The sequence below is a fragment of the Pelophylax lessonae genome, assembly GCF_965119305.1.
Source record: "Pelophylax lessonae genome assembly, chromosome: 10".
Taxonomy (NCBI): Eukaryota; Metazoa; Chordata; class Amphibia; order Anura; family Ranidae; genus Pelophylax; species Pelophylax lessonae.
Window position 1 is genome coordinate 236513197 of NC_138777.1, and position 19051 is coordinate 236532247.

Below are 19051 nucleotides of genomic sequence, written 5' to 3' on the forward strand. Positions count from 1 at the left end.
GTGGACCAGACCATCCACACAGCCCCAGCATAAGTGGAGGGGGGGGGGGTTGGATGGGAAGGACAGATGAAGGGGGGGTGCCTGATGGGAAGGAGGGAAACCAAGGGGCCCGACAGCCCCAAGGAGGGGCCCACATCCACCCCAAAACCCTCAGGGGGAGAGGGAGGGACAACTACTCACCGTACCAGGAACCAGGTGGGCAACGCTCCAGACAGAACCCCTAACCATCAAAACGGGGCGGCTGTCGGCCAGGAGGAACGCTGCGACTCGGGCCAAGACCCCAGATGTATGCGACCTCGTGAGGCGTTTAACTTGCGGCCAGGCGAGACCTGGTGGGGCTATGTCGTGGCCGACTCAGAGCAAAGCTGAGGTCTGCGCGTGCTCGCTGGCCAGACTAGGGTGACCACTGGATCTAGATTATCTAGCCCGTCACCCAGTCCGGCAGTTGATTGTAGATCTCACAGGAAAAAAACAGGAGAAAAAACTCTATTTAAAAAAGGAAAAATTGCCAAGACCAGAGATCCCAGCAAGGAACTAGGTCCTTACTCCTGACTAGGCAGAAAAAAGTACCTATAGCAGAGGGGGCCCTTCTCTGGGTTGAGGGGGCATATAAGGGACTGCCTGGAAATGCCAATTGCCAGTTGTCCGGAGAGACTAAAGGAGAGACAGTTCCCAATCGCTGGGCATAGGTTCTAGATAACAGGTGAATAGACTCAGCATGCATACTGAACTGTAATAGCACAGCCATTGTTGAGGGGACTAAAGTATATTTACCCTACTCTGATCTACTCTGCCTGCATATGGATGGATGCACACCAGTACTTAATAAAATAACCCTATGAACTTATCCATCTGTAACATATAGTATGCCCAAACAAACTTGAATTTCTAACCTCTATTCCAAAGGAAGACTTGGGCATACCCAGTCTCCAAACAAGATCTCTGCGGTCAACCGTTCCCTATATGCCCCAGCACTCGCTGGGAGAGGACCTACACATATATGTGTTATATCTTGAGATGAATACTGTGCGGTTTCCCCAAGCCCTGATGAAGTACGTAACGAAACCCGTTGGCTTTTGAGGAACCTTCATTACAGTTATTACAGAACCACGATCCTTGCTTTTAGTTTGATGTTGTGATGTGTACAGGAGATGCACATGGGCATTCATTTTTTAATGTGCTTAAATAAATTGTGATATATATATATATATATATATATATATATATATATATATATATATATATAAAATATATTTATATTGTTTTGTATACTCCTTTCTGGCCTGGAAAGTCAGAAAAAGCCCTTCCCCATCTTTCTCTATACAGATTACGGATGATGGCCTAGTGATTGCCTCATGTTTTTGGATATTTGACTTATATTAGCCTCTACTCGACACCTTGCTGCATCATCAGCTATGGGACCTCTAGTGTTAAGCACAGATAAAGAAAAAGTCTTACCACCACTCCAGCCGCCGGTACTAAAGCCTGGATCTGACATGCTGGACCCCGAACAAGAGGATGTGAAACTGGGCTGAAAACACACCACCACATAATGAGTATTACCATCTTTGCCATCATTTCAATGGAAATTACTAAAAAAGGAAAGCTGGAGTCTTACATATCGGCTGTGGCTGGAGCGGGAAGGGAACGGGTGGCAGGAGGACACGCCATTGCCTTGTGGTTGAAGATGGACGTCAAACAAACTACACAGCATGGCCAAGGTCTGGACATCGTGTAAGTGGCAGTAATGGGCCAGCCTGTAAGAAGAGAGAGAAGTGATAAGATACAGGGAAGCCGTGATGTTTAATCCCTTCAATACCTCTTCCTGTCCAGGCCAATTCTCAGCTTTGTCGCATTTTGAATGACAATTGCACGGTGGTCATGCAACACTGTACCCATGTAAAACTCTTCTCTCCCCCCCCCCCCCCTTGCAAATAATAGAGTTTTCTTTTTGGTGGTATTTGATCACCACTGGGATTTTTTTTTTTATTTGCTTTATTTGAAAAAAAAAAAACAAATAAGAGAAAACAGGGTTTTTGACTTCCTGTAATATGCATTTCTCTGATGTTCATTGACGGACACAGCTCCTTATATTCATAACCATTGGGTTATACTGCCCCGTACAGGAATAGGACACTAGGCAGAATAGAAGTCTGGCTACGCCCATGGGCAGTCCCAGGGGGTATACTCCCTCTCTCTGCTATAGCCACAAGCGGTGTCAGGAGAATCATAACTCCACAGAGGGGTGGGTGCTGTGTCCATCAATGAACATCAGAGAAATGGATTTTACGGTACGCCAAAAATACCATTTTCTCTTTCGTTCATTGACGGACACAGCTCCTGGTATTCATAACCATTGGAACGTCCCAAAGCATTGTTAAATATGAGGGGTGGGAACAACAAAAAAATTCCCAAGGCTAAACATTAGCCAAGCAGGCAAAAGGAGCTCAACCAAACAACTGGAGCCCACCTGAAAAGAACAATACTCCCTCAAAGAGGATCAGGTCCTCTCAACAGCAGCCTGCAAAACCTTGCAGCCAAAAGAAGCATCCAGAGATGCCAACACATCCACTTTATAAAACTTTGTAAAAGTGTGCTCTAACAACCAAGTGGCCGCCTTGCAAACCTGCGTCACTGATGCCCGATGACGGAAGGCCCAGGAGCCACTGAGCACCCGAGTAGAGTGCACCTTGACAGGGAAAGGAGGAACCTGGTCCCTGATGGAATAGGCCTGACCATCTGTCTGATCCATCTGGAAATGGTCGCAGAGGAAACGGACAACCCTTTGAGGTCCATCCATGAGCACAAAGAGAGTCTGATGTCCTGAAAGACGCCGTAGCTGCCAGATACACCCTAACTGCCTGGACCACATCCAAGGCATGCACGGCAATTTCCTTTGGCTGTTTAGGCCTGGGAGACAGGGAAGGCATTACAAAGTCTTCATTCAATTTAAAATCAGAGACAACCTTTGGAAGGAATGACGGACGGGGCGAAGAACCACCTTATCCCTGTGAATCACCAGGTAAGGTAAACGACCGGATACGCCGCAAGTTCAGACACCCTGCACGAAAGGTGGTGATAGCCACTAAAAAGGCCACCTTCGGGAACAGCAGGGGAATCTCCCGAAGATTCTCAAAGGGAGGCTTCTGGAGGGCCGAAAGCACCAAATTAAGATCCCAAGGCGGCAACGGAGCCCGCACTAGAGGAACCAAATGTCGGACACCCTAAAGAAAGGTACGCACCAGGGAGTGTGTGCATAGGTCGTTGGAAGAAGACCGCCAAAGCCAACACCTGGCCCTTGATGGTACTCAAGGCTGATTTCCGTTCAACCCCCGGTTGAAAGAAGGTCAAGATCAGAGCCACGAGAAGGAGCGAGGAAGACCCCCAAGAGACTCACCACGCAATGTACATCTTCCACATACAATGGTAGATCTTCCCAGAGGTAGATTTCCTAGCTTTCATCAGTGTAGGAATCACCGACTCAGATAAACCCCTATCCTTCCGTACCTGGCGTTCGACAGCCAAGCCATCAAAGCCAGCGACTGTAAAGCAGGATGGAAGAAAATTTTCTGCCTTGTGTCCTACTCCTGAGGGGGCAGTATAACCCAAAGGTTATGAATACCAGGAGCTGTGTCTATCAATGAACGAAAGAGAAAATATTTTTTTTTTAATAAAAAAAAAAAAAAAAAATAGGCCCTTTAAGGCCGTTGTGCGGAAATTACGTCTGACGTCGCTCTGATCCTTCAAAGCCATAGAGTCGAGTGTGGGCCATCTTGCCCTCACTCGACTTTTTGCCTAAGACCTGAAAGAACCGGATCGTTTTCCCCGCTACCGACGGCTCCAGTAAGCGGGGAAAACTACCAAGAAGCGGCGGGAGAGGGGTGGGCACCTCTCCCGCCCGTCTGCCCACAAAAGTGATCCTGCGGTGAATCCGCCCATGGGACCACTTTCATGTGAAAGAGGACCGCCCGCCGTGTAAGAAAATACTGGGGTTATTGTAGCTATCTGCTGCCATAACGCCGGTATTTAAGGTCAAAGTAGCCATGTAAATACACGGTTGGTGCGGCCCGGCATTTTTTTAAGCCTATATCATTTTTTCATTTTAACCCAAAAGACTCACAGTGATTCCAGCAGTTGCCGACCAAACGGGTGACGTGCCCAGGGAGTTTCTGCATCGGGGTCAGACTTGGGGGTCAGACACATATCATTAGCAGCAGCAGCCAAAGCCCAAACCTAACAGAGAAAAAAAAGAAGTGTAGCTATAAAGCTGGAGCTAAAGGAAATAAGGCAGGCATCATGAGGAATACATATACTTTATTTTAGATACAGTGATGTCATTACTGGACATTGGGGTTCTCTATGCAATACAGGCAGATTAGGGGCGAGGGTCTGGCAGAGTGATGTGTGCTTCCTGAAGACATCACATGACCTTGCCTAACTACTCCTCCCAAGAGCCTTCAGCCCTGACGTAAGCAGAGGGCTGGCTCTAGGTAGCAGGAAGGCAAATACCAAAATGCATTGATTGGAGAATATGTCTGAAGGAGTGGGCGTTCCTAGGCGGTAGATGCCCCTAGATAAAACCCACATGTTATGCTGAGTTTCTAAGATTTCACCCCCTCAATATTGGGCACTTTCACCCCCGTCCTGCCCAGGCTAATTTTTAGCTATCAGTGCTGTTGTACTTTGAATGACAATTGCACAGTCAAGCAACACTGTACCCATATGACATTTTTATAATTTTTTTGGGACAAATAGAGCTTTCTTTTGGTGGTATTTAATCACCACTGGGGTTTTTTTTGCTTAACATATGAAAAAAAACAAAATTGTGAAAAAATAAAATAAGTTCTTTATTTTGGTTATATATTTTGTAAATAAGTAATTTTTCTCCATTACTGATAAGGCTGCACTGATGAGCAGCCTTTATGAGCGCTGATGGGTCTGCACTGATAATAAATGCGCTGATTATCAGTGCAGATCCCCCCTGTCGGGAAAGTCACTTATCAGCTCTCCTATACTCACATGCTGTCAGCATGAGGAGAGGAATGCCAATAACTGGCACTTCCTATGTACACTATGATCATTGGTGATTGGACGCAGCCTATCACATGATAAAGAGCCTACATCATAGGTTCTTTACCGTGATCAGAGATGCGGTGTGTCCGAGTGACACTGATCTCCGTTCATGACCGGCTTTAACCAGGCACTGATAGAAGTCACAAGACTGCTGTATAAAGCTAAAGAGAAAAGGTACATAGCAATTTAGATTTACTAAAATAATTTACATTTCCATATTGTGTGTACTGTGGGACACCAGATATAGCGAATGCAGAGTCCTGGGGAGATCAGATATAGTGAATGCAGAGTCCTGGGGAGATCAGATATAGTGAATGCAGAGTCCTGGGGAGACCAGATATAGTGAATGCAGAGTCCTTGGGAGATCAGATATAGTGAATGCAGAGTCCTGGGGAGATCGAATATAGTGAATGCAGAGTCCTGGGGAGATCAGATATAGTGAATGCAGAGTCCTAAGGGGATCAGATATAGTGAATGCAGAGTCCTGGGGGGATCAGATATAGTGAATGCAGAGTCCTAAGGGGATCAGATATAGTGAATGCAGAGTCCTGGGGGGATCAGATATAGTGAATGCAGAGTCCTGGGGAGATCAGATATAGTGAATGCAGAGTCCTAAGGGGATCAGATATAGTGAATGCAGAGTCCTGGGGGGATCAGATATAGTGAATGCAGAGTCCTGGGGATATCAGATATAGTGAATGCAGAGTCCTGGGGAGATCAGATATAGTGAATGCAGAGTCCTGGGGGGATCAGAAATAGTGACTGCAGAGTCCTGGGGAGATCAGATATAGTGAATGCAGGGTCCTGGGGAGACCAGATATAGTGAATGCAGAGTCCTGGGGACATCAGATATAGTGAATGCAGAGTCCTGGGGAGATCAGATATAGTGAATGCAGGGTCCTGGGGAGATCAGATATAGTGAATGCAGAGTCCTGGGGAGATCAGATATAGTGAATGCAGAGTCCTGGGGACATCAGATATAGTGAATGCAGGGTCCTGGGGAGATCAGATATAGTGAATGCAGAGTCCTGGGGAGATCAGATATAGTGAATGCAGAGTCCTGGGGAGATCAGATATAGTGAATGCAGAGTCCTGGGGAGATCAGATATAGTGAATGCAGAGTCCGGGGGAGATCAGATATAATGAATGCAGAGTCCTGGGGAGATCAGATATAGTGAATGCAGGGTCCTGGGGAGATCAGATATAGTGAATGCAGAGTCCTGGGGAGACCAGATATAGTGAATGCAGAGTCCTGGGGAGATCAGATATAGTGAATGCAGAGTCCTGGGGACATCAGATATAGTGAATGCAGGGTCCTGGGGAGATCAGATATAGTGAATGCAGGGTCCTGGGGAGATCAGATATAGTGAATGCAGAGTCCTGGGGGGGATCAGATATAGTGAATGCAGAGTCCTGGGGGGATCAGAAATAGTGAATGCAGTCACTATTTAGTAACACTTTAAGCCAGGAAATGAGGCAGACTGTATTAGATTTGAGCAGCTTCTAATGCATACTGTGAGTGTGCAGTTGATTTGGAGTAAGAAATGATGGTACAGGAGAGCAGCGTGTACAACTGGGCAGGACTGATGGTAAGCCTGGCGTTCAGCTTCATAGTGCATCTTACACACCCCCCCAAAAAGAAATTGGAATGTATTGCTGCCTAACAGTCCTTAAGATAGTGTGTCTGCATTCGTTTTTATTTTTTTCACCTGGTCGTCACCCACGCCGGACTTCAAATCATTTTCCTACCTGCACCAGATCCCTGCGGCCCACACTGAGCGCTGAAGCTGCATTCTTCTGACACATCTCTTGGAGGTTTCCGCGGTTTAATCTGAACAGAAGAAAAGGATATCACTGTGAGGAAAGCTGAATGGTGGTCACACATCCGCCTGCTGCTCACCAACTCGGTTTTAAAGCTTCTAGGGTAACCTGCTGCTCTATGTTCAAATCTTAACCCCGTCAAAACTGGGCACTTCCACCCCCTTCCTGCCCAGGCCATTTTTAGCTTTCAGCGCTGTCATACGAGTTTTTCTTGATTTCGGTTATACAATTTGCAAATAAGTAATCTTTCTTCAAAAATGTAGGCCGACCGTATTCTGCTACATTTTTTTGGGTGAAAGTAACTCAAATCAGTGTATATTAATTAGACTGTAGGAAAGTTTTACAGTCCATAAACTATGCTATGTGCTTGGTGCGGGGGTGGGGGGGGGATAGTATATGAAGGCAGGAGGAGCCAGGAGCACCGTCAGGGGACCCCAGAAGAGGAGGATGGGGGTTGCTCTCTCGTTCCACACAGCAGGTAAGTAGAACAGTAGAGCAACTAGCAGACGGTACACATGGCGTGCAAAGTGGGAACGCTATAGCAGAAGGTAAGTGGGGACTGGAGAGATAGGACTGAGCGGGTGAGAATCAGCAGAGCTGGGAGACGGGAGCAGGAGAAACTAGCAGATGTCACATGTGGTGCGCAGCATGGGAGCAATGTAGCTTGAGGTGGGCAGGAACTGGAGATAGAAAGGACTAAGAGGCGGAAAATCAGCAGAGCTGGGGGACCAGGGTGGGAGAAACGTGGTGTGCAGCATGGGAGAAATATAGCGGAAGGTGGGTGGGCATTGGAGAGATAGGACTGAGCAGGTGAGGATCAGCAGAGAAGGGGGACTGGAGCAGGAGAAACTAGCAGATGTCGCATGTGGTGCACAGCATGGGAGAAATGTAGCTGGAGGTGGGCAGGAACTGGAGATAGAAAGGACTAAGGCAGAAAATCAGCAGAGCTGGGGGACCAGGGTGGGAGAAACGTGGTGTGCAGCATGGGAGCAATATAGCTGGAGGTGGGCAGGAACAGAAGAGAAAAGGGACTAAGTGGCGGAAAAATCAGCAGAGCTGGGGGACCAGGGTGGGAGAAACGTGGTGTGCAGGATGGGAGCAATATAGCTGGAGGTGAGTGGGGACTGGAGAGATAGGACTGAGCGGGTGAGGATCAGCAGAGCTGGGGGACCGGAGCAGGAGAAACTAGCAGATGTCACATGTGGTGCGCAGCATGGGAGCAATGTAGCTGGAGGTGGGCAGGAACAGAAGAGAAAAGGGACTAAGTGGTGGAAAAATCAGCAGAGCTGGGGGACCAGGGTGGGAGAAACGTGGTGTGCAGCATGGGAGCAATATAGTTGGAGGAGATGGGGGAATGGAGAGATAGGGCTGAGCGGGTGAGGATCAGTAGAGCTGGGGGACCAAAGCAGAAGAAACTAGCAGCATGGGAGCAATGTAGCTGGAGGTGGGCAGGAACTGGAGAGAGAAAGGACTAAGTGGCAGAAAATCAGCAGAGCTGGGGGACCAGGGTGGGAGAAACGTGGTGTGCAGGATGGGAGCAATATAGCAGGTGGTGAGTGGGAACTGGAGAGAGAGGATTAGAAAGCTGGGGGTATTATTGAGCCAGGGATCTGCTGAACAAGGGTACATATGAGCTTGGGATCAGCTGAGCAGGGCTACTAATGAGTTGTGGGTGCTCCTGAGATGGGGGATCTCTTGAGCCCCTTTAAGCCCAATAGAAAATCAACACACCTCGTGGGGATTGGACCACTGGAACATAGGTAAGTATTACTGCCCTTAGTTTCTCTAACATCTCTGGATATTACTTCTAACAGAGCAAACCTTCACTTCTTAAATTCAGATCCACTTTAGTAAACATTTTCTAGGCCCAGGCAGGTTCAGTTACAACGGTGGCTTTGAGGGAAATTCCTCCTCATCACAATACTCACATGTACATCTCTCCCAGGGCTTTGTGCACGGTCAGCAGACAGGAAATATCTTGTATGATCACTTTCCCGGCTGCTTTGATTGGCCGGGAGCTGGAGTCGCTGCTCTCCCTCTTGGATTTCCACCGGCGAGATTTCTAGGGATAGAGAAGTTGGACAGAAATCCCTTTAGTTTACTCTGTAAGAGGAAAATGAGTTCCCCGGGGGACACTTATAATGGTTACACTTCATCTGCTGGACAACAGACTACAAACATGTACTGGAGACATAGAAATCAAATCTGCTGCTCAACTCCGCCCATTTCTCAGCTGGTAACACTAAATGTCCTCCCATTGGCTGACAGGTACCCGCAGATTACAATGCAAAATTCTATCATTAATCTAGAATATTCTTTCCATCCTGGCTTCCTTCTCCATCTGTGAAGAAAACTCCATTATGCAAACTATCTTCACCTTTCCTCTACTCTAGTCCTGACACACGCCGTCACCGTATATACTGATCCAGCACTGCTTCCTCCTCCTCTGACAAGACACACACCGCCATCTTATATACAGATTACTGATCCAGCACTGCTTCCTCCTCCACTGACGAGACATACCGCCACCAGATTACTATACCTCCATCTTTCTTCTACTGTAGTCATGACACACGCTACCACCTTATATACTGATCCAGCACTGCTTCCTCCTCCACTATCTGACAAGACACACACTTCACCTTATACACAGATAACTGCTTCCTCCTCCACCATCTAACAAGACACACGCTGTCACCTTATATATAGCTTACTGATCCATCACTGCTTCCTCCTCCATTATCCAACAAGACACAAACGGTCACCTTATATACAGATTAGTGATCCAGCACTGCTTCCTCCTCCACTATCTAACGAGACAAACACCCCCATCTTATATACAGATTACTGATCCAGCACTGCTTCCTCCTCCTCTGATGAGACACACACCATCACCTTATATACTGATTACTGATCCAGCTCTGCTTCCTCCTTCACTATCAGATGAGACACACACTGTCACCTTATATAGAGATTACTGATCCAGCTCTGCTTACTCCTCCACTGACGAGACATACCGCCACCAGATTACTATACTTTCACCTTTCTTCTACTATAGTCATGACACATGCTGCCACCTTATATACTGATCCAGCACTGCTTCCTCCTCCACTATCAGAGGAGATATACACTGTCACCTTATATACTGATCCAGCACTGCTTCCTCCTCCTCTATCTGACAAGACACACACTGTCACATTATACACAGATAACGGCTTCCTCCTCCACCATCTGACAAGACACATGCTGTCACCTTATATATAGATTACTGATCCATCACTGCTTCCTCCTCCATTATCCAACAAGACACAAACGGTCACCTTATATACATATTATTGATCCATCACTGCTTCCTCCTCCATTATCCAACAAGACACACGCTGTCACCTTATATACATATTACTGATCCATCACTGCTTCCTCCTCCATTATCCAACAAGACACAAACGGTCACCTTATATACATATTATTGATCCAGCACTGGTTCCTCCTCCACTATCTGACAAGACACACGCTGTCACCTTATATACAGATTACTGATCCAGCACGGCTTAATTCTCCATCATCTGACAAGACACACACCGCCATGCCATCTTATATACAGATTACTGATCCAGAACTGCTTCCTCCTCCACCATCTGTCAATACCCACTGTCACTTTATATACAGATTACTGATCCAGCACTGCTTCCTCCTCTACCATCTGACAAGACACACACGGTCACCTTATATACAGATTACTGATCCAGCACTGCTTCCTCCTCTACCATCTGACAAGACACACACTGTCACCTTATATACAGATTACTGATCCAGCACTGCTTCCTCCTCCACCATCTGACAAGACACACACTGTCACCTTATATACAGATTACTGATCCAGCACTGCTTCCTCCTCTACCATCTGACAAGACACACACTGTCACCTTATATACAGATTACTGATCCAGCACTGCTTCCTCCTCCACCATCTGACAAGACACACACTGTCACCTTATATACAGATTACTGATCCAGCACTGCTTCCTCCTCTACCATCTGACAAGACACACACGGTCACCTTATATACAGATTACTGATCCAGCACTGCTTCCTCCTCCACCATCTGACAAGACACGCGGTCACCGTAACCCCTGCTGTCCTGTACACACGCACAAATGCAAAACGCACGCACAGGGTGAACCCCAACTGCACCACACACACGAAGTATCAGCACAAAAGCCGGACTGACAGCAATAATTCTATCACCAGAGCTCACAGTTCGCTCTAAACTGATGAACTGTAAGACTTCTATGGAGATTTTTGGGTACCGTAGTTTTTCCCCATATCACAGACGCTTGAAATTTTAAGCCTTGACATGTTGGGTATCTATTTACTCGATGCAGCCTCATCTTTTATTGTTGTATTTTATAGTGTGCATTTTCACTAAAATTCATTTTATTATATTTTTCCTGATAATATGCGTTTAATAAACAGCTGTGCAAATATTGTGCAACAAAAAAAAAAATCGCAACAACCAGCTTATTATTCCACAAGTTCTCTGCTATCAGAAAATATATAATGCCCTGAGGGTTTTAAAGCAGAACTTTACCAACCCCCCCCTTTTATTTTTTCATTTTTGTTTCGAAAACCCCATCTACCTGGTGGTGAGTTCTGCTAACTTTTGATACTCCCCCCACCCTAGCGGATCCAAAGTCATGCGACTCTTCTGGCAACACTCGGTCTTGCGCCATATTTCCCCGTGACGTTATTGCTAAGCTGCTGGCTGTCCCGAATTCAGCCAGTATGCCTCCCGATGACGTGCAGACGGGAACTCCACCTCTTTCTTTCCTCAATGTAAGTCTATGCCTCCTGGGATATGTGAGGTACATACCTCGGGAGGCACAGCAGGCAGTGTGCGCATCATTCGCCTAAGGTGAATGACGTGCATGGGGAGGTGGGGCAGACTTTTTTTATATGTAAAAAAATAAAACCCCTTATTCCTGCAGAGGACAGGATGAGGGGTGGAGAGGCAGGCTTGTCCTTGAGCGGCTGAAGGTCCGCTTTAAGAAATTTTAGAAGCAAAAATGCAGATTTTTACAAAAAGGTTGCAAAAAAAAAATGGAAAAAATACTTTAGTGCCAAAGTGGTTAATTACTGCAGGTGGGAGAAAACATCCAAAACATAAACGGACACTATACAAACCATGTACAAGCGGTCCAACGTTTCAAAACTTACCTTGCGTAGTGAAGGTCCACGAAATATTCAAAACCCAACAAAAACCTTAAAGAAACCACTCCCAAGTTCTCATGCTACGAGTTCCTCTGAGAAATCACCAAGTGCAAACTCCAGAATGACAGATTTTGTGCCCAACTGACAGATTAAACCCCAACCTGCACAAAGTCTGTGAGCAGTCACCAGTGGTTGCACAGTATAGCCAGTCAGACACTTTACAGGCACAACGAGTGGGAGAATTAAAAGAAGGGACTGAAGCGCAAGGGGAAGGGCAAGCACCCGAAATGCAACACAAAAAAAAAAAAAAAAAATCAGACAACAGCCAGTGTGGTGTCAAGGCAGGAGAGTGCAAACATCCAGCACAAGCAACACAGGCATTGGAGTAACAGTAGACTACGCAAAACAAGAGGGGAAGCAGATATTAGAAGTGGTGTGAGATGTAACATTCCCGATATAAGGTAAAAACTAGACAGAGAGCCCAAGAACAAAATAACTGTAGTCTCTCAACCACATTCTGAGTTGGGTTGGGTAACAGCCAAGTTGCAGCCTTGAAATGGTCAAACTTGGTTGAAAGAAGTCATTGGACAAGGTACCAGGTCAGCTTCTGATGTTCTCTGAATGTGCAATTGCACTGTGTAGGGTGAGGCCTACAGGAGTGACGTCATCACGCACGCTGAGTTTTGATTGTTGGCCTGGGAATTAATTGCAAAGCCCATAGGAATGCCACTTTCTCTTCTACGCCTTTGTGGCCTGGCAGATATTTATTCCATGTGAGTGTGCTCTTTATTCTCCTACATTTAAATGGACCTTATGGTTTTGCGCTATGTGAGTGTTCGCTTTATTCTCCTACATTTAAATGGACCTTATGGTTTTGCGCTATGTGAGTGTTCGCTTTATTCTCCTACATTTAAATGGACCTTATGGTTTTACGCTATGTGAGTGTTCGCTTTATTCTCCTACATTTAAATGGACCTTATGGTTTTACGCTATGTGAGTGTTCGCTTTATTCTCCTACATTTAAATGGACCTTATGGTTTTACGCTATGTGAGTGTTCGCTTTATTCTCCTACATTTAAATGGACCTTATGGTTTTACGCTATGTGAGTGTTCGCTTTATTCTCCTACATTTAAATGGACCTTACGGTTTTACGCTATGTGAGTGTTCGCTTTATTCTCCTACATTTAAATGGACCTTATGGTTTTACGCTATGTGAGTGTTCGCTTTATTCTCCTACATTTAAATGGACCTTATGGTTTTACGCTATGTGAGTGTCTTTTCTATTTTACCTTTGAGAAACTGTTGCTTATTATTCCAACTTGGCTTAGCAGAGAAGACATACTGGTCGATGCCCCCATAAGTGCCGCTCAGACCTTATTTTACTCACAGAGGTCAATCTGATCTGGTAAGGAGCTGCAGTGTGTGCGCCTTTGGAGGTTATACAACGCTCACTTGTATATTGTTGCCACGGATGTCCCTTTTAATCACCGGAATGTTCTTTTTTTGCTTGAAATTGTGAAGTTCACTTCCTTTTGTCACGCATTTTCCATTAAAGGAGTTGTAAAGGCATAGCAAGCATTAGGATAAAAAGCCTTCTGTGTGTAGAAGCCTCCCCAGCACCCCCTAATACTTACCTGGGCCCCATCTCTGTCAAGCGATGCCGAGTCCCTCGGCTGTCCGGGACTCTCCCTCCTGATTGGCTTCTCCTCCTGTCTGTATGGAAGGTGGTCACAGGCGGTAAACACAGCCTCCACGCCACAGGAGCCAACGGCTGTCAGACAGTTAGCCAATCAGGAGAGAGAGGGGCGGGACCGAACTGCAGCTCTGGGTCGGAATTGACACAGCAGCAGTTCAGTTTGGGTGTCCCCTTTTACAAGCAGCTTTCTGTGGGGGCATTCAACAAGAGATAGGTGCTAGAAGCAGCGAAGAGGAACCCAAGAAGAGGAGGATCTGGATTGCTCTGTGCAAAACCAAATGCACATTGGCAGGGGCGGCCCATCCATTGAGGGCGCAGGTGCGGCGCCCCCCCCCCATCCTTGCGTCCGGCCCCCTAATCTACATGCAGGGTGCCGGACGCATGGAGTTCAATGGGGTTTTTTAAATTTTTTTAAGCACGTAATTAGAGCCAGAGGCTCTAATAGGCTTCAAAAAAAAGGGTGAGCTCGGGGCGCAGAGCACTGCGCCCCAAGCCAACCCAATTTTCACAATAGCAAATTAATATTCGTTATTGTCACACAAATTCTTCTCCTGGCCGATCAGGAAGCGGGTCCTGAGACCCATTTCCCAATTGGCTGAAAAAAGGAGACACCATGCTATTGGCCATGGAGGAGGGAGGAGACGAAGGGTGAGTGAATCGGCAACCAGGGGGTGGGGATAGTGTGGTCCGTCTGCTGCCCCCCCCCCCAGCCCACGGAGCACCAGCCGCCACTGCACATAGGAGGTAGGTAGAACGTTTTTAAAAAAAGAAACTTTACAATTACTTTAACTTTACGTTCGTTATTTTAAGGACCTTTTTTTTCACTACTTTTTTAAAAGTGATTGTAAAGTCTCACTTTTTTTGATTTTTTTTTATAACAAACATATTTTACTTACCTCCTCTGTGCAGTTGGATCCTCCTCTTCTCAGGTCCCCTTCACTGCTCCTGGCCCCTCCCTCCTGTTGAGTGTCTCCACATCAAGCAATTTTCTATGGGGGCACCCGAGCAGAGCTGCAGCTCCCAGTGTCCATTCAGACACTGAGCTGCCGTTCAGCCCCACTCCCTCTCTCTCTCCTGATTTGCTCACTGACTTTGATTGACAGCATCAGGAGGCAATGGCGCCACTGCTGTGTTTCAGCCAATCAGGAGGTAGAGTCCTGGACGGCCGAGGGACTCGTGGAAATTGCTGGATAGAGATGGGGCTCAGGTAAGTATTAGGGGTGCTGATACACACAGAAGGTTTTTTTTATCTTAATGCATAGAATGCACCTCCTGCCTTTACAACTCCTTTAAGGACATTGAATGTCTACAAATTCCACACTTTTATTTACTTTTTAATGTTTTCATTTTATAGCACTGCACTCTTTTCTCTGTATGTGTGAAATTGCATATCGGATAGTAGGGGGGGGGGGGGGGGTAGTAATGTCTATCCACTTATTTTAGAGCAGGACACCTATTTTAGAGTGAACAGTTTATTTGCCTTTAGTAGATCTCCCACAATAGCCCACCAACAAGGTAAACTCAAGGATCCGAGATCTTTCACTGGAACCTCTCTACAGGAGTCCACCCTGGGTAGGCTCTGGTGATGTGACAGCCTCCCACATGACAGCCTTTGGGTCTGTATTAGTGATCGACCGATATCAGTTTTTCGTTGCCGATACCGATATTTTGGCCAATGCATATCAGTATCGGTCGATATTTTCCTACATTTAAAAGACCCCACAACCCCTCTACACTTAAAAGGATTCAAAACGGCAAGTTTGGCTGTTTTGAATGCTGTCATTTTTTGAATCTGGTGCCGAGTGTCATGACATCACTTCCGGGTTTTTACATGGAGACCTGATCAGAGCCAAATGCGGCTTTGATCGGGTCTTCACAGGCTGGCCGCTCGGGTCTCCCGGTGGGACGGTAGACCCGGGCGTGCCGCGGAAGGGGGGAAAGTCGCCTCCCTCTCCATGTAATGACAGCAGAGAGGCTTCTCAGCCGCATCGGTTGTCATTACAAGACAGCCGATCGTCGGCTATGGACGCCGGTACCGGGGTGAGGCCTCTAGCTGCAGGCATCACTCCGGTACAAGCACTTTCCCGAAATATCGGCAATATTGGTAACCTCTGGGGCCGATTCCGACATATCGGGTAAAAGTGCATGTCGGCCCTCGATATATCGGCTTTGCCAATAATCGGTCGATCCCTAGTCTGTATACTGGCAAATTTTGCAAGACATAGTCCTGCTATGGTGGACTTTAATGGCACTAAACATGAGACAAATATTATATAAAAAATATATCTTTAATTAAACGTGTATATAAAATCAAAACTATAATATAATAATGTAATATACTAATATATACGTGTAATATATGACTTGGATACCTAACCAGTCTATATATATATATATATATATATATATATATATATATATATATATATATATATACATACACACACACACACACACACACATACATACATACATACATACATATACACATACATACATACATACATACACACACACACACACACATATATACACACACACACACACACACACACACACACACACACATACTTTCTCTAAGAGAACATCAAAGTAATCCTCAGTAATTCTGGCATTAGATGAGAGTGGGTAGCTGGTCTCTCTGTGCCCGCCTCCGGCGTATACGACAGTTCTATGCCCCTGACCTATCTGTCCATGTAACTTCTGATTGTAAAAATACTGTATAGAAATTGTTTGTAATAGTTTCTTACATTCATACGATCATCGTGAAATTTACGATATATTGGTTTAAGATTACTAGATTATAACACACCAATCGTTGGTCCTGAGGAAGCATACAGCGAAACGCGTCGACCAGCAATCAAGATGATATTTGTTATCTATTGTCACAAACGTTCAGGTGTACACAGTGATATTTATCTAATATCACCCAGGTTTTGATTTCAACAGTTGCCCCTTACTGTTTTGGGCGTATGTTGTGCTGTGATTTTCATATACAGGTTTAATTAAAGATATAATTTTTATATATTTGTCTCGTGTTTAGTGCCATTAAAGTCCACCGTAGCAGGACTAGGTCTTGCAAAATTTGCCAGTATACAATTTATTAGAATGTGGCACTGGTAAAGGTCTTTCCCCTTCTTTTCTAAGCCTTTGGGTCTGCCAACTTGCTCTTGAGGCCCGAACATGGTCATATGGGGGAGGTCACTTGTGCCCGCCCCCCTCCAATACCTAAAAATTCCACTGTTACTACAATGGAGCAAAGGCTCATAGGGAATGGGGAGGTGGGAACAAAGCACGAATGCATGAGTGTGCCTTGATGGAGATGGGAGGAGGGATTTTCACTTTTCCTTTTAAAAGCTCTGAACAGGCAAATTCCTAGTAGGCAATTTACGGGTGAGTAGTAAGTCCAGCACAGACCAGCGACCACTGCATGGACTTCATTACACTCTACAGCTGTACCAGAGACAGAATTGTGATCTTGGATTCTCTGACTATTCATAGAGATGTGCAGGGAACAAAAAGGTGAGTTACTCGGCAGAGGGCACAATACCGGGAAGTCGTTAATCACTTGGATGGACCAGCGCCGGCGTGCAGACAGCGGGGTTGTCTGCGCAATCAGAAGATGAGGAAAGGAAGCAAAGTGACGAGGAGATACAGAAGAGAGAGAAAAAAGGGGACAAAAGAAAAAAAAATAAAAAATCATCAAGAAAACTGATAGAAATTGTCTGATTGGCCATTGATGCCAAATTTAACCTCTCCCCTCCAATAGTAACAAAGGCCAAATTCCGCTTGTGACATATTTGCTGTTGCTATGATTGGAGGAAGTGAACTTATTCACACTGGGAAAAGCTTTAGACGGAATACGTATTGTGGATAAAGATGAATTTTAGGCATTGCACATTTTGACACTTATAGTGATCCAGCTCGGACCAAAGTAACTACGGTATGTGTATACTATTTCAAAGGAAAAGATCCACAAGCCGCACATCACGAAGCAGACCCATGTGCACGAAGTGTGATGAATGGCAGCCGCAGCCTGCCATGTCCCCAACGTTTTTCACTTCGCCCCTAAGGGCTTAATCATGGGGATAAGCCTTAAGGGGTTAAGTAAAACACGTTGGGGGGCGTGGCTTGGCTGAGGCTGCCATTCATCTCACTTTGTGTACATGGATCTGCTTTGTGATGTGCGACTTGTGGATCTTTTCCTTTGACGTTTCTGCAGCTTGGAGCTAGGGCAAGCTCCCTGTCCCTGCCTGCACTCACAGCGGTCTTAGTTGGACTTTACCTCTCTACCGGAGCGGCACCTAAATTTGGTCTTTTTGGGTCATTATGCATATACTATACCTTGCCGATGCCCCTGGAAGCTAGACACCGCTAGGTTACAAACCACAAAGATGGCCGTTGCGTTCCGAAGCGTGATGACATCACACGCCCAAGTCCCACCCAACGTGTTTTGTCAGCGATGACGTCATGCTCCTTAAATAGGAACGGAACGAGCGGCTCAATCAGATGGAGTGTTCTGCTTCCGGTGGACATAATTACTCATACCGGAGGGGAAACACGAACTATGTTTTCCAATACAGAACACACAGAGCTATTGCCACGGGAAAGGGCAAATAAAAACAACAATCCCCCTAAGCAAAACTTAATTTGGATACATGTACGGTACACGTAAGTGGAGCAGTCAGCAACAGGTTAAATTAAAATAAAAAAAGAAGTTATACTTAAGTGTTCTGTGCATAGTATTGCACAGAGCAGTTCCTTACATGCTCTTCTGGAGTCCTCCACCAGTGCTGTCCACTTCTCCTTCCCTGCGGGTGGCCCCTCAGCAAGCAATGTGCCATGGAGGCACCTATATGGGTGCACTGCCGAGCTGAGCTGTGTGCGTCCATTAGACACACACTGTGTGGCGTGGTTTGGCCATGCCCCCCCCCCCCTCCCCCCGATTTCTCCTCACAGGATATGTCAGACAGCAGCAGCAGCTACCAATAGCTCCCGATGCTCTCAGAGTCTCTAGTGAAACCTGAAAGAGTTAATGGGGGAATCTCTCCATCAGCACTATAGCACTATATATTGCTCTGCCAGCGGGGAGCGCATGGAGCCTTCCCAACCAGCAGAACACGATGATCACTGCTGGTGGCTATAGCTGACAGCAGTGTTCGGGCGAAAGAAAAACCCGACAGGTTGGTTGTACTGAAGTCGGTTTTTTTGTCAACTTCAGTACAATCAGCCTCTGAAGATTGTCAAGA

General features: G+C 46.1%; 1 protein-coding gene across 2 annotated transcripts in view; it reads right to left on the bottom strand.

Annotated features, from left to right (window-relative positions):
• The window catches only part of WDR59 (WD repeat domain 59), an 85660-nt gene that overhangs the window by 8882 nt on the left and 57727 nt on the right, over positions 1-19051 (bottom strand). Inside the window, exons 19-24 of one of the 2 annotated variants that reach the window (XM_082269599.1) lie at positions 17353-17409; positions 8823-8956; positions 6823-6904; positions 4121-4233; positions 1619-1757; positions 1459-1531 (exon numbers count right to left, since the gene is read on the bottom strand). In XM_082269599.1, coding sequence (XP_082125725.1) covers positions 1459-1531; positions 1619-1757; positions 4121-4233; positions 6823-6904; positions 8823-8956; positions 17353-17409 — 598 coding nt within the window. The remainder of the gene's footprint in view (positions 1-1458; positions 1532-1618; positions 1758-4120; positions 4234-6822; positions 6905-8822; positions 8957-17352; positions 17410-19051) is intronic. The other variant, XM_082269600.1, reaches the window with a different exon arrangement.